The sequence below is a fragment of the Rhinolophus ferrumequinum genome, chromosome 13, assembly GCF_004115265.2.
Source record: "Rhinolophus ferrumequinum isolate MPI-CBG mRhiFer1 chromosome 13, mRhiFer1_v1.p, whole genome shotgun sequence".
Lineage (NCBI taxonomy): Eukaryota > Metazoa > Chordata > Mammalia > Chiroptera > Rhinolophidae > Rhinolophus > Rhinolophus ferrumequinum.
Window position 1 is genome coordinate 62,029,649 of NC_046296.1, and position 18,077 is coordinate 62,047,725.

General features: G+C 38.4%; 1 protein-coding gene across 1 annotated transcript in view; it reads left to right on the forward strand.

Annotated features, from left to right (window-relative positions):
* Window positions 1–502: 502 nt before the first annotated feature.
* Window positions 503–18,077, forward strand: part of NBAS (NBAS subunit of NRZ tethering complex) — a 272,797-nt gene continuing 255,222 nt past the window's right edge. The window contains exons 1-6 of the mRNA XM_033124755.1: window positions 503–669; window positions 2,734–2,788; window positions 4,764–4,800; window positions 5,590–5,667; window positions 6,012–6,059; window positions 8,027–8,070. Coding sequence (XP_032980646.1) covers window positions 553–669; window positions 2,734–2,788; window positions 4,764–4,800; window positions 5,590–5,667; window positions 6,012–6,059; window positions 8,027–8,070 — 379 coding nt within the window. The 5' untranslated portion in view covers window positions 503–552. The remainder of the gene's footprint in view (window positions 670–2,733; window positions 2,789–4,763; window positions 4,801–5,589; window positions 5,668–6,011; window positions 6,060–8,026; window positions 8,071–18,077) is intronic.

Sequence of the window (18,077 nt, forward strand, 5' to 3'; positions counted from 1 at the left end):
GAAATGGCCTCCTCAAATCTCCATTTGATTCCAATTCTGATCGTTAAAGACCCAGGACAAGTTCCATTTGTCCTGGGAAGCCCCTCCAGACCCCTTGGCTTTCAGCCTTTTCTGAGCTCCTGTAACATAATTCCTCTGGTACCTTTCATTGGCTGAATCTGTTTGGTGGCATAACTTTTTGGTGTTTATTTAAAACACGCCGTTTGCACTCTTTCTACGCGTTAGGCAACGAATGCATGAATGAATGCTAGCATCTCAGGGCGGTCCTTTTGACCATTCTCGTTTTTTACAAGCTGACCCGATAAGAGCGGTTCCGACTTGGCTGAGCTCACGCAGTTAATAAGCAAGGAGTGCACCGGGGCAGAACCAGTTGCCCAGAGGAGCATCGGTCATTGTCTGTCTACTCACAGAAGGGTTAACCGCACATTTCCTTTCCATGTCCTGTTAACCCCACCCCCTTCCCTGCGACTTAAAAGCGGCCGCAGCCGGGGCAGCGTGTCCTTCGCGGGACGCCGTAGTGGCGCCCCCTCCGCCGCTCGGGCTCTGGCGAGCATGGCGGCCTCCGAGTCCGCGCCGGCTGTGGTTCCAGGCACAGCGGAGGGCGAGGAGGAGACGATTCTCTATGACTTGTTGGTCAACACCGAGTGGCCCCCGGAGACAGAAGTGCAGGTGAACCAGGCCCCTGTGCGGCGACGGCCCGCTGGGCGCGGACATTGCCCGGCCAGAGCCACGTAGCCGGAGCCACGTAGGGCGAGTGCAGCCGGCAGGGCGGGGGAGCCGCGCTCCGCAGCGTGTGCGGTTGCCCTGGCAACGGCGCGGTGGGCCGTGGGGGTCTGCCTCCCCTGAGGGCAGCTGCTGAGAGTCCTCCTGGGATCTGAATTCGGTCGTCGAGCGGCGGCAGCTCGGGCTCTCGGGCCCGTGCCTTCCGCCTCTCGTTCTGCTTCAGTGCGGGTCCTTGGAGGGAGCGACGGCGTTGGACTCCAGGGGCCTTCTGCCTGGACCCTCGGGGGGCCTTCTCGCAGGCCGGCCAGGGCTGGCTGGGGCCGAGTGTTCTCCGCGGTGGGACAGGTGTCCAGGTCCCGGCGGGCTGCCGCGGAGAGCGGCGTCAAACCTGCGCTCCTGCTTGGAGCGGAATCGCCAGTTCCTGTGATTTCAGTCAACAAGCATTTAGTAAGACGACGTGTGCGTCCTTGCCGCAGACACTGTGCGAGGCGCTGGGCGTGCAGAGGCGAATAACTTTCGGGGTGCTTGCAGTCTAGAGGGGAGACAACCCAGTACACATTTCCAATCACCTAGCGTAATATGCACTGTAATAACGGTGGTGAGCAAAATGCTTTAGGAGTGGAGAGTGAGGAGCTGCTTGACCGGGGCTGGCGTCTCTGCTAAAGAAGGGGTTGTAGGGGTTTGTAACCTGAAATGGACCTTGGGGTTCTCAGTAAAGAGGGCCTCCCAGGCCCAGGGGGAAGTGCAGGAACCAGGAATCCACATTTATCCGGGAGATACTTACTGAGTGCGTGACACGTCCCAGTCACTGTTTTAGACTCCGAGGATGCAGCAAGATGGAAAAGGACTTCTGTTAAAGACCATGGCGTCCAGGCCATATACTAAATTCTCTTACACAGCATCTTTTAAAAGTGTTTTCTTTACTGGAGAAACTACTCATTCTCTTGCACATTCTCCTATCAAGTTTGTGGTTTTTCTTTAACCTCCTTCCACTGCAGTTTCTGCTTGTCTTGAATAGTATATTTTGTAGGCTGGCAGAGATCTGCATGTATTACTGTTTTTAAAGTATTTAGTTTCTGTTTGTCTTGAACAGTGTGACTATTTTGTAGGTTATGCAGCCAGGAAACAGTTCCTGCTGCTATGGATTGGATAAGGATAAGTTTCCATTCCTTAGCACTCACTGGTTAATGACAGTAAAGTTTCAGAATGCTTAACATTGTAAATTGATTTAAAAAATAAGCATAGCATCTACTTACATTGAAATCTCTTAGCACTTTTTTTGGGGGGGGGGTCTGTTGATTTCAGCTGTTGGACTACAGGCTCTTGCAGGGCAGCTACACCTGATTCATCATTTTTTTTTCTTTTTTGGTCTGGATGATCAACTCATGTTTGTTGAGTGAAATAACTTCTGTGCTTTTAAGCCGTATCTGTCTGCATTTACTATATTTCCACCGTTCCTTTCTTAGCACATTAGTACATCTTACTCAGATTTGTAGTGCCTGGTATTATTTAGCCTAGCAATGGTTGGTCTATATTTAAGGAACTATTTAATGTAGCAATTATGTATCCGTGTATGATCAGCATTATCTCTGTGGTTGTACAACATTCAATAAATTTGCCTCAAGAGTTGAGTTTATATGACACCTTTTTCTGAAGCAAAACTTGACTTAGGCCTCTGTAGCGCTCCGGCTTTCCCCCCCACTGAACTGGTGACCAGTGTGGTCTTTGACCTTGACTTCTCTTGTCTCTGGACAAGAGTGTTTTGATTTGAAACAGTTTCCAGCCTCAATCCATCCTCACAAACGCCTGTAACTTGGCTATGCTCACATTTACTCCCACTGTTTCCAGTCTTCTATTTGTTTGTTTCTATCTATAAGTAGTGTTTAAATACTGGTAACTTGTACCCAGTGCTCCGAGTTTTAGCAAAGAGACATAACTTTACATATTGTATGAGGATTACTAGAAAATTTCTTAATTGTAAGTTTTTTGTTCCCCCCACCCCAATCGCAGCCTAGAGGCAACCGAAAACGTGGTGCATCCTTTATCATCACAAAAGCGGTTACAGGTAAGCATAGCTTACTTAGTTTTCTACATGTAATCATATAGTTAGTAGATAATTTTTTCCCCCACTTCAAAACTTTGCTGTTTTAGAAAATTTAGGGATTTTAAAACGTGTTCTTGAGGGACTTCTGATGTGGAGCCTGATAAAAGTGAAGAGCATATATGTTACCCAAGTTTAATTTTATATATGTATATATTTTAATTATATATGATACATGATATATACATATATACACACACACATGTGTGTATGTATAGGTATATGCATGCATTTTTAATACAACTTAGAGCTAAAGTATGGTGTGAGTTTAACCATTATGGATGTATTCTAGAAGAACTGAAGAAAATCAGTCCTAATATGAGTCTCAGAGCATAGACATTGAAGGTGAAAAGATAGTGATAGGCTGTTTTAAGTGGCTTACATGTTTCAGGTACAGCTGGTCAGTTATTCAAATTACAAATCTGATTAACCAGGGCATTCACTTAACTCCTGACAGACATTATAGTTGAGCTCACAGGATCTGAGGAAGTATTGAGCAGAGCTGGTGCTGTGGGGGCTTTATGTACATTAATTGATGTAAACCTTTTCCAGACCAGCAAGGTAAATACTGTTATAAGTTTATGTGGGTAGGTGAGGAAATTTGTCCAAGGTCATTCATTTGGAATTCACATGTCTTTTTGACTCCAGAGCCTATCCTTATTATACTGGTAAATTTGAGCTACTTCTAAAGAGAAGATTCAGGTTCAAAGGATTTGAGTGCTTGAAATTAACTATAATTTTATCTTCTAATAAAAATAAAATAATTTTATCTTCTGATACAAGAAGCACTAGCATATTCGATTTCCATTATTTACAAATGCTTTGAAATTTAGAAAATTTAGAAAATGTACACAAGTAATAAAATTTATTGTAGAAAATTTAGAGATAATGGATAACTATAAATTATTCCTCGTTTTGCTACCCAGAGATAATCTGTTGTCATTCAGACTTTTCCCCAGTAATACATACCTAACTGGGTACACACATTCACACACCCATATATTTTAAATGGGATCATATAAAACATTACTTGTCAATAGTGTTAGAGATTTTGTTTTCTGTGGATGTCCTCTTTTATAGATATTATCATTTACATCTTTGCTATAAAGTGTAATATGGTGTCTTTAATTTTTATAAAAATACTTGGTTTTAAAGGATGATTATGATTTCTATTCCATGGTTTTCTTAAAGCCTCTTCAGTGAAATTTAGCATCTCAAATCACTTTTGCTTTTTGTACTGTTAGGAAATACTTCAAAGTTTTGAATATACAAACTTGGAACTTAATATAAACAAGTATATGATCTTGTAAAAGTTATAGTGGGTATTCGGTTTTATTTATTCTTTTATTTTACGAGTTGTATTCTCCCTGTTTTTTTGTTTTTTAAAGATTTTATTGGGGAAGGGAACAGGACTTTATTGGGGGAACAGTGTGTCAATCTTAGTTGCGGAGGGTGCTGTTCAGCTTCAAGTTGTCCTTTCAGTCTTAGTTGTGGAGGGCGCAGCTCAGCTCCAGGTCCAGTTGCCGTTGTTAGTTGCAGGGGGTGCAGCTAACTAGGGGGTCCACCATCACTTGCTAGAGTCGAACCGGCAACCTTGTGGTTGAGAGGACGCCCTCCAACCAACGGAGCCATCCAGGAGCTCAGCAGCAGCTCAGCTCAGGGTGCCGTGTTCAATCTTCGTTGTAGGGGGCGAAGCCCTCCATCCCTTGTGGGACTCGAGGAGTTGAACTGGCAACCTTGTGGGAATTGAACCGACAGCCTTCGGAGTTAGGAGCACGGAGCTCTAACTGCCTGAGCCACCGGGCCGGCTCCATGTTTTGCTTTATGATGACTCAGTCTGTAGTATATTTTAGATTTGTCATCAAAAAAATCTAATTTAAAGTGATTCCTAAAGAACAGCTGATTCATATTTGGCTTTATTATTTCTTTTTCATTACAGATCGCTTATTATTTTTACGCCAGTACATCCGGTACAGGTGAGTCGTCAGTTCTTCAGAGAAACAGCATGAACATCAAAGTCAAACAAAATTATCCATAAATTATATTTATGACTTAAGATTTCAGAATTGTGATATAGATGCTGACATTCAGGCGAACCCAGTGTATAAAGTAGATACAGGTGAACACAGTTTATAATACAGATTTCAAACACTTGGCATACCCTGACAGGACACTTTAGTAGACTTAGGGTAATTTTTGTTCCCTTAGTCGTTATTAAGACTATCTTGCGACAACTTCCGCCCTCTCTCATGAGCGTTCTCAGCCTTATCTTGAATGCCCACATGATAGCTTGCATATCTTTTAAAAAACTCTTTGTCCTTGTTGTTGTAGTATGTCTTGTCATTGGTATTTAGTTGCTGTGCATCAGAGAAGGTTCTTTACGTTTCAGTTCTTGGGTACTTACTTTTATATTCTTTTGAGTGTTAAGTATGTTTTCAGGCATGGTGCTGATTCTGAGCCCTAAAAACAACAAAGAAATGATTATTCTGACAAAGAATATAATTCAGCTTTTAGATATGTATGTAAGAATCATTTAAATATATATTTTATAGAATTATTTATCATAGATTGCTTTTTCCTTGAGGACATCTAATCTTAAAAGCTCCAGAGATAATATAGTTCTATAAAAGAGACCTTTGGCTCTTCTCTAGGATTAGCTCCAATGTTTTTTTGGGGTGGGGGTGGGGTGGTGTGGTGTGGTGTGTGTGTGTGTGTGTGTGTGTGTGTGTCTTGATTAGGTTTTAAGCTAATTCGTGTTGTTTCAGCCCGGCACCTTTTTTGCTACCTGATGGACTGGTTCGCTTGGTCAATAAACAGATAAACTGGCACATGGTACTTGCAAGGTAAGGATGTGTAAAATTCATATAATGTTCCTCTATATGGATTAGCATTTAAATTTCATTATGGACATTAATTTTGGGGTCCTTATGGCTTACAGTCTTGATTTTTTATGTATATAAGTTCCCTTTGACACACATATGATTAGTATTGTTTAAATGTGTTAAGAAGCTGTTTTGAATCATTTTTATGCTTTTGTACTTATAGACGTAGCTAATTGTAAGGATGGATAATTAAAGCATGTGAAAAAATTTAAAAATGATTTTTAACTTAAAGTAATTCCTTCGGTGTGCAAGACTGCTACAAATGTTCATATAGAATTTTTTTTTTTTTTTATCCCATATGAAAGCAATGGAAAACTTTTGGCTGCTGTTCAAGATCAGTGTGTGGAGATAAGGTAACTTTAATCTTCATATTAAAATTTTCGTTGAGAAACATTTTACGTGACTGATGCGAACCAAGATTTTTAAGAGGGCATATTGAAAGGGATTTTACTGTTAACTCATAATTTTGTGAGGAGTCAAACACCAGTTTTGTCAATCAAAGAATGAAGGATACTTTCTCAGTGGTATGTTCATCCTTCTGTTTCCCCAGACCACTGCTATCTCTTGAGGAATTTTACTTTCTCAGTAGACGATGCATGTCTTCTAGAACTCTGGAAACCACTCTTGTTTGACTATTTGCTGTGAGGTCAACAAAGCAGATGCTTAGGAAGGTATAAAAAAGTAGGGTATAAAAAAAGGTATAAAAAAGCTGTTGCCATAAAGCTGTAGAAGGACTTGTGGTCCGCAAAAGACCAAAGTCACATATTACTTTAGACAGTGATATTCTCTGTCTTCTCATTCAGTGGCATTACGTACACATCTAGAAGGCTCTAAGCCGGTCTTTCCATCCTTAATTTTTAAGTAATACAGCAGTTGTGAAAGAGAGAAAGCAATAGCAGTAACTCAGGAAAACGAATTAATTCTTTAGGAAATTAGCTATGGCAGATGAAATGAGTGGTACCTCCTAAAGTGGGGACTGCTCCGTTCTGTAGGCAAGGCCTAATTCCTACTTCTCAGAAAATAAGCAATGGGCAGACATTTCAGGGTGCCTAAACACCAGGCAAAAGGTTTTCCTGCTACTTCATTATTTTTGACTAAAAATATTATCAATGAGAATTCAGTTGTCATCACTGGTTTTAGCTTTCTGCTTGTGAAATTTTTCGTTTCCCATGTGGAATATGTTGCCCAAATTACCCAGGTTAGCTTCACTTCACAGACCATGTTCCTTATGCTCCATTTCCACTTGGAGGCTAAATAGTTCAATTTCTTGAGGAGATTTTTTTCCATATTTATAATTGGCTTTTGTCATAAAATAACCATATTTTAATAAATGTCTAAAGATACTAAAGAGTTTAAGATTTGTTTTAAAAGCAATGCTTAGTCATTTTTACAAATATTAGAAAATATAGTTAAGTAGAAAGAAAATTACAAATTATCTATAATTCTATGTCCAGAGTTGTCTATTAACCTTTTGGTGTATTTTTTTGAAACTTCTGTGTATATATACTACATATATATTTACTAACGTAATACTGTACATTCTGATACCTTTTTACTTCATTATTTTTGAAAATTAATATATTGTGAGTAATTTTACATGTCACATACGATAATTGCATAATATTTCATCAAGTGCATGTAGCAAAACCTAATAATTAATCTCCTTATACTGGCAGTATTTTCCTCTTTCATAACTTAGGCTGCAATTTCCTTGATATCTATGTGTATCTATAATTATTTCACAGGGATAACTATAGAAGTAGAATTATTGGACTAAATACTATGAAAATTAAAGTTTTTGGATAATTTTTATTAAATTATTTTCTAGAAGGTACACCGATTTTCATTTTTGAACATATATTATAATAATTATGCATCTTTGGTATATATTTCAAGATCACAGGTTTGAAGTATATCACCGATAAATATATGGTCCCCTATTAAAATTATTTGATTTATTAAAATAAGACTTTTTTCCCCTAAGTGATTAAACTTTGTAATGTGATAATAACCGGTTGGTTCTTAACCAGGATCAATCTGCAGAGCTTTAAAAAATGTTTTTGCTTGGGTTATATCTCAGATTGACGGAATAAAAACCTTTATTCCTGCTATGGCTCCATTTCTGATGAAAAAGAAATATTGGAAGAAAATGTCACTAATGAAAGAGTCTTATTTGAGGCACAAAACCATTTCTAAGAGAAGGAATGATTTAGTGTTGCCTAGAGAAGTTGTCTAGCCTGTTATCTGTGGTGTTTTATAGTACTACATAATAGTGTTGTTAGGCTCAAACTATTGTCTTAAGTTTGTACATATTTTGCAGGTCTGCAAAAGATGATTTTACATCTATTATTGGCAAATGTCAAGGTAAGAATTTCCAAAATATCTAAACAGTGATAATTTCAAACCTGTAATAGTTTAGAGTATTTGTTAAGTCAATACAGATATTAAATAAATATTAACGAGAATTATTTTGATTGTTTATTAAAATGATTTTAAAAATCTTAACTGATTTCTCTTACTGCCTTAAATATTTTACTTTAAAATCTGCATTTTGGAGAAATTTGATATTGAAACTTTTAAAAAACTCCAAGCCAGTTTTGTGGTAAAGTATTTGTAGGTGTCCGTAATCTTTTATTTTGAATTCAATGAAGAAATATTTAGGTATAAGTCAGGAGTTGGTCAGATATAAACTAGTTAAAAAAAAACGTGTGGGATTATAATTTTTGATACAGTCAGCAAAAATTTACTGAGTGCCCTTTCTGTATATGAATCATGTTCCTGGGGACTAGGGATGTGATTGTGAGCAAAAAGGCCTGGTTCCCTTACCTCATACATACATTCCAATACACAATTATGAACTTGGACAAATCTGATGAAGAAAAATACAGATACAAGTAGGGTGAGGGTTTTTAATAAGGAGTGTGAAATGAAATTATTGAGGAAAAAGTAAGTTTTGGAAAGCAACCTTAAAAATGAATAGAAGGTAGAAGATAGGGAGAGTATTTCGATCTGAAGAAGCAATGTATGAAAAGGTAGCTGGAAGTTTATAGGAGGAAAAAATAATAGGACACAATTAGGTAAATGCAGGTATTACCTATGTTTTATTTACAGGACCTACCTGCGGTCTGGCCTGGTGTTAGTTTCACAGTGTTGTCATCGGAATCATGATGATAATCCTGGTCGTTGTGATGATGACAGAATACAGTGTCCTTACTGAGTGTCAGGCACTGAATTTAGTGCTTTATATGCTTGTTTTTTCATTTAATTGGAAGAACACGGTATACATATTTTATCTTAAAACAGCATTAGTATAAAGTAAATATTTAACATGAAAGGGAGCGTCGAGAAAGGGAGGCACAGCTAGTTTTGAAATCTATACAATGGTGGAAATACAAAGGATTCCCGAAACTCCCCTCGGAAATGCTGGTCTTCAGCTCCTTGTCAAATACAGTATTAGTGGCCTGGGGCCAGTTTCCTTCTAATTTTTCTCATTCTCAGCCATCCAAATGTATTGAGAAGATTAAAGATCAAAGGTTTTAAAAATGTTTTGAGTTTCCATGTGCATGGTGGTACTCATTCTATTATTGTATCAGAATCATTGTTTCTAAACATGTACTGGTGGATAAGGTAGTAATAGAGTTCTTATGGAATTATCTTTACACATAGTATATATTGTGACATAAAAGCAAATGTAAAACTTCTCACATATTTATATAAAGTTATCTCCCCTTTTTGTAATCTGTTCCTTCTGCTCTGTTTCCTGGAAGGTCACTGGTACCGTTATCTGTACCAAGCTAGAAACCAAGACATTTTTTCTTCTCTCCGTCTTTCTTTCTTCAACAAGTATTTATTAAGGTGCCACTACGTGCCAGGTACTGTCCTAGGCACTGTGTATGTATGTAATGAGGAATACGAGATCGGCTACCTAGATTTAAGGTTTACAGCCCCTCTGGGAAAGAGAGACATAATGCATTGCAGTTGTACTGAGTGACGCATGGAGAAGCATCACCTTTAAATTCACCACGTCCTGGGAATCTGGTTAAAATGGCTCTTGCCTCCACTTCTGCACTTCAGCCCTTAACAACCCTAGTTCAGGCTTTTAACTTTTTTTTTTTTTAATAAATTTTATTGGGGAATATTGGGGAACAGTATGTTTCTCCAGGGCCTGTCATCTCCAAGTTGTCCTTCAATCTAGTTGTAGAGGGCGCGCAGCTCAGCTCTAAGTCCAGTGGCCGTTTTCAATCTTAGTTGCGGTGGGCCCAGCCTACCATCCCATGCGGGAATTGAACCGGCAACCTTCGGCCGCCCCTCCGGCAGCTTGTTGTCTTCAATCTAGTTGTGGAGGGCGCAGCCCACCATCCCATGCAGGAATTGAACTGGCAACCCGGTTGTTCAGAGCTCGCGCTCTAACCAACTGAGCCATCAGGCTGCCCCAGGCTTTTAACATTTTTCACTTGCTTTCTTGTGACCATCTCCTGACAAGGTTTTCTTTTATATGCCCGTGCCCAGTCTACACTTTGCGCTGTTTGCCAAACTGATCATTCTTAAAAGAGAATTCTATGAGGTTACCCTTCAATTCTGGCTCCCCTTGTAGATATGTGACCTTGGACAAGTTACTGGCCCTCTCTGAGTCAGTTATCTAATAATATGGGCATAATTTTATACACTAGGTTGTGGACAAGTTATGTGAGCTAATAATGTGGAGCTCTTACCATAATGTCTGACACTTTCTAAGTACTTAGGAGACATTAAGCTGTTAGTACAACTACTCGGGGTAGTAATCTCCCTAAAATCTTTCAATTGCTCACCACTGACTGTACCATACAGTTTAGATTTTCTAATTCAGGACACAAGACCTTTCACAGTCTGCCTGTCTGCCCTGTAGAACCCCCTGCCATGTGTCCCATGTTCTAGTACAAAGCACCCTGCAGTTTGCCAGCCCCATCCTGCTTTCTATGCCTTGGTGCCCATCGTTCTTTTGCCTGGAAGCTCTCATGTTTATATTTAATTCATTAGTCCTGCATATTTCAGTCCAAGCATTTTGGGAAATCTTTCTCCCTGCCCTCTTCCCCACCACTTGTACATCTTTCTTAATGTTACACTAGGACTTATTTGTACCTTTATCACACATTTGGCCTAATCTACTTTCCTTTTTTAATTGTTGATTTCCCTGTTTGATTTATTAGATTGTGAGTTCTTTGAAGGCAGGGTTCCTGTCTTACTTAACTTTTTCGTTTTTTCCTAATGGCTAGCGTGGTATCTGCCACATGGCCGGCACACAATTTTTGATCCTATCAAGTGGGTATTGGCACTTGAGAACTATTAAAATGATTTTTATGAGTGAAGGTATGAATAAAGTATATTTACATATATACTGTGAGTTAATTTTAGAAGTTCATGAGTGTGTGTATATTATATATATATTTGTTTATATTATACATAAATTTATGGATAATTGTTATTCACATTTTTTATTCCTAATGTACACAAGTGTGTATAATACCATGAACAGAACAATAAGGGCAGATAAGAAGTCCTGTTTGCTTAGTATCCTTTTGAGAATACTAGAAGGGGAGTAGTGTTTGAGAATTTCTTAAGCTTGGGGCTCTAGCATTTTCTGAATTTACTTCCTATTGTTTCTTTACCAACACTTATTGAAGTAGACCAGACCTGGCTTAAATAATGTATAGGGATCAGAAAGTGCCCGGGAGAGCTATTTGAGGATATTCAATTGCCTTTTTCCCAGTCCTGCCCTCTTGCTGGCTGAGGGCTTGGGGAGCCTTCTGTGGGCTTCTGAGAAGCATGCTGGGAACGTCCAGATTCAGGCACACACGGCCCATTTGAGCACTGGCATTAGATCCCTGCTCTTAGCCGGAAAGCAAACTGGGAAATCGACATGTTAACGTGAAAATGGTGAGCTTAACCCTTCTGTATTTTGCACAAGTTACAGTCTGTTGGACTTTTTAGTGTGTACAGTTAGTGTGCAGCATGGATGAGATAATAATCCTAATGCTTTGAGAAGTAACGTTTTATTTTGTTGGCTTCTGGATGTGTGAATTTATGACCTTAATGTCGCATTAATGGCTTCTTTCCATTTCGTATAATGTGAGGTAATGATCATTTGCTTGTTATTTGATTCGTCTTTGTGGGAGGGACTCTCATATGCCAAATGATGTTTCATGTGTCAGCCTGGAGAGACGCAGCCAGATTGTTGTTAATGCATTTTGGAAACCACACATTGCAGAGTCTGCAAACTGAAATAGGAGCTACTTGGTTCCACTTTGATATTTTTCAATTATTGTTTTATAAAATAAATGCTATTTGAAAATGTTTTAAATGTGGATTGCAACTTGTTCTGGCTCTGTTTGCCAGGCCATAAAGAGTAATGGAATTTTTCTATCTTGAAGCGAGACCTAAAACTAGAACATGGAATTAAGAGTTTTTTAAAGCTGTACTATGTTAATCAAGAGATTTTCCTCATCTTTCTGATTTCGAGATCCCATAAACCAGAGCTTCCTAATGCTCAGCCACAGTTTGCCAGTTGTAGGTGTGCTGAGATCCCATCAGCCCTCACTGGCCTGGGGGCCCTGTGACACCCCGAGCTCAGACTGCCTCTGGTTTCCAGCAGACTCATCAGTGTACCGTTAGGTGCCATGCAAACATGATTTTCTGTGTGTCTTGACATGAAAATGGTTGGGAAGCATAGACTCTTTGAAGCACCGAGGTTTAGAAATGAAACATTTCACTCTAGAACTGTGATCTAGGAGCCTCAAATTATGCAATAACTATTTCCCCTTTTTTGTATTTTTTGGAGAAAAATTTTTTTCTTGGTGAAGAAGCAATACACGTTCTCAGAAAAAACTTTAGAAACTAAGAATAGCAAAAAGTAGAAAATAAAAATAAGCACACCATCTAGAGATAGGTAGTATTAACATTTTATAATTTGTTCTTTTACTATAGATATCTTCTATAAAAGTAATATACTATATTAATGTGCAGTCTTCCTTAAAGATAGGTTGTTAAGTCTTTTAGGTTGAAGTTTAAGAACAGTTATCTTTTTTTTTTTTCCACCGGGTAACATCTTAGGTATTAGGATATTGGTCTCCCAACTACCCAAATCATCCAGAAAATACCTGTGAAGTTGATCTCTGAGCAGTAAGCAACTCAGTGTTGTGCCTGATTCCTCAAGCAAAGTGGAAAGAACCATCATTAGGCCTTTGTGCAGATAATTGTGTATAACATAGGTAGAAGATTATTGTATCTATGTTCATGGGGACATTGATTTGTGGATTTTTTAAAATGTCTTCTTGTTTGGTGTGGGAATAGTGCTGGTCTTAAAATATGAGTTGGCTGTGTTCTTTTTTGCTTTAGCAAAGGTTTGTATAGAATTGGAATTATTTATTTCTTAAATGTTTGATAGAATTCACCAGTGAAACTTGAAGTTTTCTTTGTATGTTTTTAATTCCTAATTGAAAATTTAAAATAGATATAAAACTTTTTAAAATGTCAATTTCCTCTTCCTTCAGTTTTTCATGGAATTTTCCTCTAAATTGTAGAATACATTGGCTTAAAGTTGTTTAAAATCTTCTCTTATTATCCTATTATTGTCTGTCAGGTCTGTACTGATGTCCTCTCTTTTGTTCTTAATGTTGGTAGGTAGTGTTTTTTTTTTTCCTCTTGATCAGTCAGGCCAGAGTTTTATCAATTTATTAATTCTTGAATAAGAAAACTTTAGGTTTTGATTTCTTTTTTTTTGTTTTCTTTGATTTTGCTGTTATCTCTGTTTCTTTCCTTCTGCCTACTAGGTTTAATTTGCTCTTTTTCTAGATGAAAGAAATTTACGTTATTGATTTTAAATATTTTTCCTATGTTAGCATTTAAGCCTGTACTAATATAAGTCTCTTTTTGTTATGTTTAATTCTGTGGTCAGAGAACATACACAACATGATTTTAACCTTTTAAATTTATTGAGTGTTGATTTATAGCTCAGCATATTGTCTGTCTTCATGAACCAAATTCTTTTTAAAAGAATTTGATTTTTGGCTATAGTGCAGTTATTGGGTATAGTGTCTTATAGATGTCAATTATATTGAGTTGGGTGTTAGAGCTCTTCGGAATTTTATGTTCTTACCGATTTTCTATTTGTTCTGTCAGTTACAGAGAGAGGTGGGTTGAAATTTCCAATTACAATTTTGTATTTGTTTATTTTGTCCTTTAGTTCTATCAGTTTTATGTATTTAGGAGCTCTAGTTTTCAGGTGTATACACATATTTTGTCTTATTGGAGAAATGGGCTCCTTGTCATGATGAAATGCCCCTTTTTCTCCAGTGATAGTCTTGTCCTGTCGTTTATTTTTTCTAATATTAATATGGTCACTCTAGCTTTGTTATGATTAGTATTTGCATGACATCTTTTTCTCTCCTTTTGCATGTAATCTGTGCATTTGTGTTTAATGTACATTGCTCATAGAAAGCATATAATTGAGTCTTGCTTTTTTTCCCCAGTCTGACAATATCTGTCAGTTAATTGGAGTGTTCAGAACATTTATATTTAATGCAGTTATTGGTTTCGTTAGGTTCAATTCTACCCTCTTAATATTTGTTTTCTCTATTTGTCTTTTACTTTGTTTTCTTTTAGCGTTTGCTCTAGGGTTAACAATATATATTTAAAAATTATTGTATTACATAGTTTATATCCATTCACTCCCACTCTATTGTACTATTGTCAATTGTTTTTACATGTTAAACCCCCACAATATATTATGTTATCAAGTAACTTTTTAAGAATTTACAAAACAAGTGAGAAATCTTTTATATTACCTCTATTTTCAGTTTCTATCACTCTTTATTTCTTCGTGTAAAACTGAGTTTCCATTTGATTGTGTTTCCTTCAACAAAAAATTTATTTAACGTTTCTTATAATGCAAGTCTGTTAATAAAAAAATTCAATATTTGTCTAAAGCCATCTTTCATTTTGCCTTCATTTTTGTAAAATATTTTCTCTGGGCATAGAGTTCTAGGTTGATTCTCCCCCACACCCCCATACCCCCTTCAGCTCTTTAAATATGTCATTGTGTTGTTTTTGGTGAGAAATCATTTATTGCTGTGATTGTTTCCCTGTATATAATGTGTCCTTTTTTTCTTTGGCTGCTTTTAAGATTTTATCATTCATTGGTTTTCAGAAATTTGATTGTCACATGCCTTGATTTTTTTTTTCCCCCCAGTTTATCCTGCTTTAGGTTCACAGAGCCTCTTACATCAGTGGATTGGTAGAGGATCCAATTTGCATAATTTATGGACATTATTTAAAATTCAATGCAATTTTCTCCCCCCATGTCCTTTTCCCTGTCTTCTGGCACACTGAGTGTATGTGTTACAGGCCGGTTGGGATTGCTCCGCTAGTCACTGACATTCTGTTCGTCAGTCTTTTTTCTCCATTCTTCAGTTTGGGTAGTTTCTTTTGCTTAGTCTTCAAGGTGGAAGCTTAGATACTTTTTCTTTTCTGTAGTGTTTAATCCATCCAGTGGATTTTCCATTTCAGAAATTTGTTTCTTTTAATAGCTTTTATCAGATTCTGTTGAGATTTTCTATTTATTTGTTCCCTATTTATGTTTACTTTGAATTCTCAAATATGTTTTGAAGTCCTGTCTGCTTATTCCTCATTCTGTCATTTCTGGTATGTGTCTGTTAGAATTTTTCATGATTATGGATTATATTTTCCTGCTTCACATACCTAGCAAAACTTTAGAGTGTATGCTCAACATTATGGCTGCTATGTTATTGAGAGTCTGGTATTTGTTATCTTTCTTAATGGAGTATTGAGTTTTATGCTGAGGAGTAGTTAATTTCTTGGTGGATATGCTGGGTTTATTCACCCACTTATTAAAATATCCAACACTTATTTTCAAGTGTTGTAAGATGCGGTTTAGATTAGCTTTTGCTTCCAGGTTAGGTAAGTCCTGCTTTAGGTGAGGCTTTTCTGGGATCACTTATGAACGGTCAGCGGGTTCAGTGAAGTCTCTCCACTGTGACTGGATGGAACTCACACATTTCTACATCCTCTCTGAGCTCTGGAAGTTGTTTTTCCCCTGATACCTGCCCTCTCCTTGGCCTTGTAGGACCTTTACATGTGTGTGCAGCTGTGTGTTTGCCCGAAGACCCAGGTTCCTCTTCTGCTTTACTCACTTCTCTCTGGAATGCTGCCTTGCAATTTTTTAATTAAATGGATTGGTCTAACTTTGGTTAATAACATTACGTTTCAGGTGTACAATTCTGCAATATGTCATCTGTATATTGCATTATGTGTTTGCTCCCCAAAGTCTAGTCTTCTTCTGTCACCATATATTTGACCCTTTTTACCCTCTTCATCCTGCCCCCAATCCCCTTCCTCTGTGATAACTACCATACTGTTGTCTGTGTCATCAAATCCTAGTCTAGCTTAGTAGCTCTGAACTCCAGTCTTCATCTCCTCAGTTCAGTGAGACCTCCATGTCCTGTTTGAGGTCCCTTTTCATGCACTGAAAGTGGTCTAGAAAGTGCAGAAAGCGAGGGTGGTCCTGGGGCTCAACTCGTATGTTTCCCTTCTCCCAGTGATCACAAGCTTGCGCTACCTGTAGTATAATGTCCGAAAACAGTTCTTGGACATATTTTTCTTTCTTTCTTTCTTTTTTTATTGGGACTATTGGGGAACAGTGTGTTTCTCCAGGGCCCATCAGTCGTTGTCCTTCAATCTAGTTATGGAGGGTGCAGCTCAGCTCCAAGTCCAGTCTCCTTTTTCGATCTTAGTTGCAGGGGGCACAGCCCACCATCCCATATGGGAATTGAACCGGCAACCTTGTTGAGAGCACGTGCTCTAACCACCTGAGCCATCCGGCTGCCCCTATGTTTTTCTTTTATGGTGGGAAGCCTAGACTGAAACTAGTTATTCTGTTGTTTTATTTTTAAATTACAAAAGCAGTACATACTTGTAATAAAGTCAAACAACACAGAGAGAAAGTGAAGACAAGATTATCTTCTCAATTTGCATTCTTCTCCATTGTGAGAATGTGAACCACATTAAATTTTTCCTCTCTTGGTAGAAATTTAGGTTGTTTACGGTGGCTTGTTTTCTGCCTCTTACCCATTTTTGTCCCCTTTCTCCTCTAACAGTGCTGGAAAAGACATCCTGTTTGTCTATGGGTGTAGTTTGCAAAATGTGATAGCTATTGCCGTAATTCCTTCAGAAGCATATACCTATTTATACCACCATGAAAAAGGTATAATTGAAGCCATTTCTTTTCTCTATCGTCAGCACCATATGTTACCTATTTTTAAAATATTCATAAGGTTCACAGGCAAAGGAAAAACTCAGTTTTAATTTGCATATCTTTAGTTATTAGGTGGAGCATATGTTAAGTGTCTATTTTATTTTTTGTGAACTGTTAGATCACGTCATTTTGGTTATATTCCTGTTAGAATACTTGACTTTTTCGTATTGGTTTGTAGTATTTCTCCATAGTATAAATGTTAACCCTTTGTCATATATATTGCAAGTATTTTTACCCAATCAATTCCCCCCCCTCCCCCCCCGCTTCTACCTCCCCCCCACTCCGGTTCAAGCCCTTTGTTTCTCAGTCTAGTTGTGTAGGACACAGCTCCCTGGCCCATGCTGTATTATGAGCCTTGCACTCCCCCCGGCTGAGGCAGTTGGTCGCTGGTCGCCGCTCACAGCAGCCCACGGCTGCTCATGCTGGCGGCCGGCCACTCATGGCAGCACACAGCAGCGCACAGCAGCCCAGCTCCAGGCAGAGCCGTTGTTCACAATCTTAGCTGTAGAGGGCGCAGCTCCCTGGCCCATGTGGGCATCGAACCCGTGACTTCACTTCGGTGTTAGGAGCTCTGCGCTCCAACCACCTGAACCACTGGGCTGGCCCCCAATTAGTTTTTTAAATTTCTTATGGTGCCTTTTTTCCTCTGGGGCATTTTTTTCCTTTTTTTTTTTTTTTTAAATGGGATTTGCATTTTTTTTCCCCTTTATCACATCAGGGTTTCTTACCATATTTAGTCATTCCTTGTTCTAAGATTATAAAATTTTTCTCATGTCTTCTACAGACACTGTTACTTCAGACATTTAAATATTTAGCTTCTCTGCGTGTCTTTCTAGCCCCACTAGTTTGCTCTCACTCAGTGGTTCTTGATTTAAAAGTCAAAGAATGTTTTTTCGATTTCACATATAAGTAAAATCGTACAGTATTTGTCTTTGTCCAACTTATTTCACTTGGCATAATACCTTCTAGAAAACAAAACAGAATCACACTCATAGATGCAGAGTGCAAACTGATGGTTGTCAGAGGGGAGGGGAGTGAAGGCGTGGATGCAGAGGTGAAGCTCACT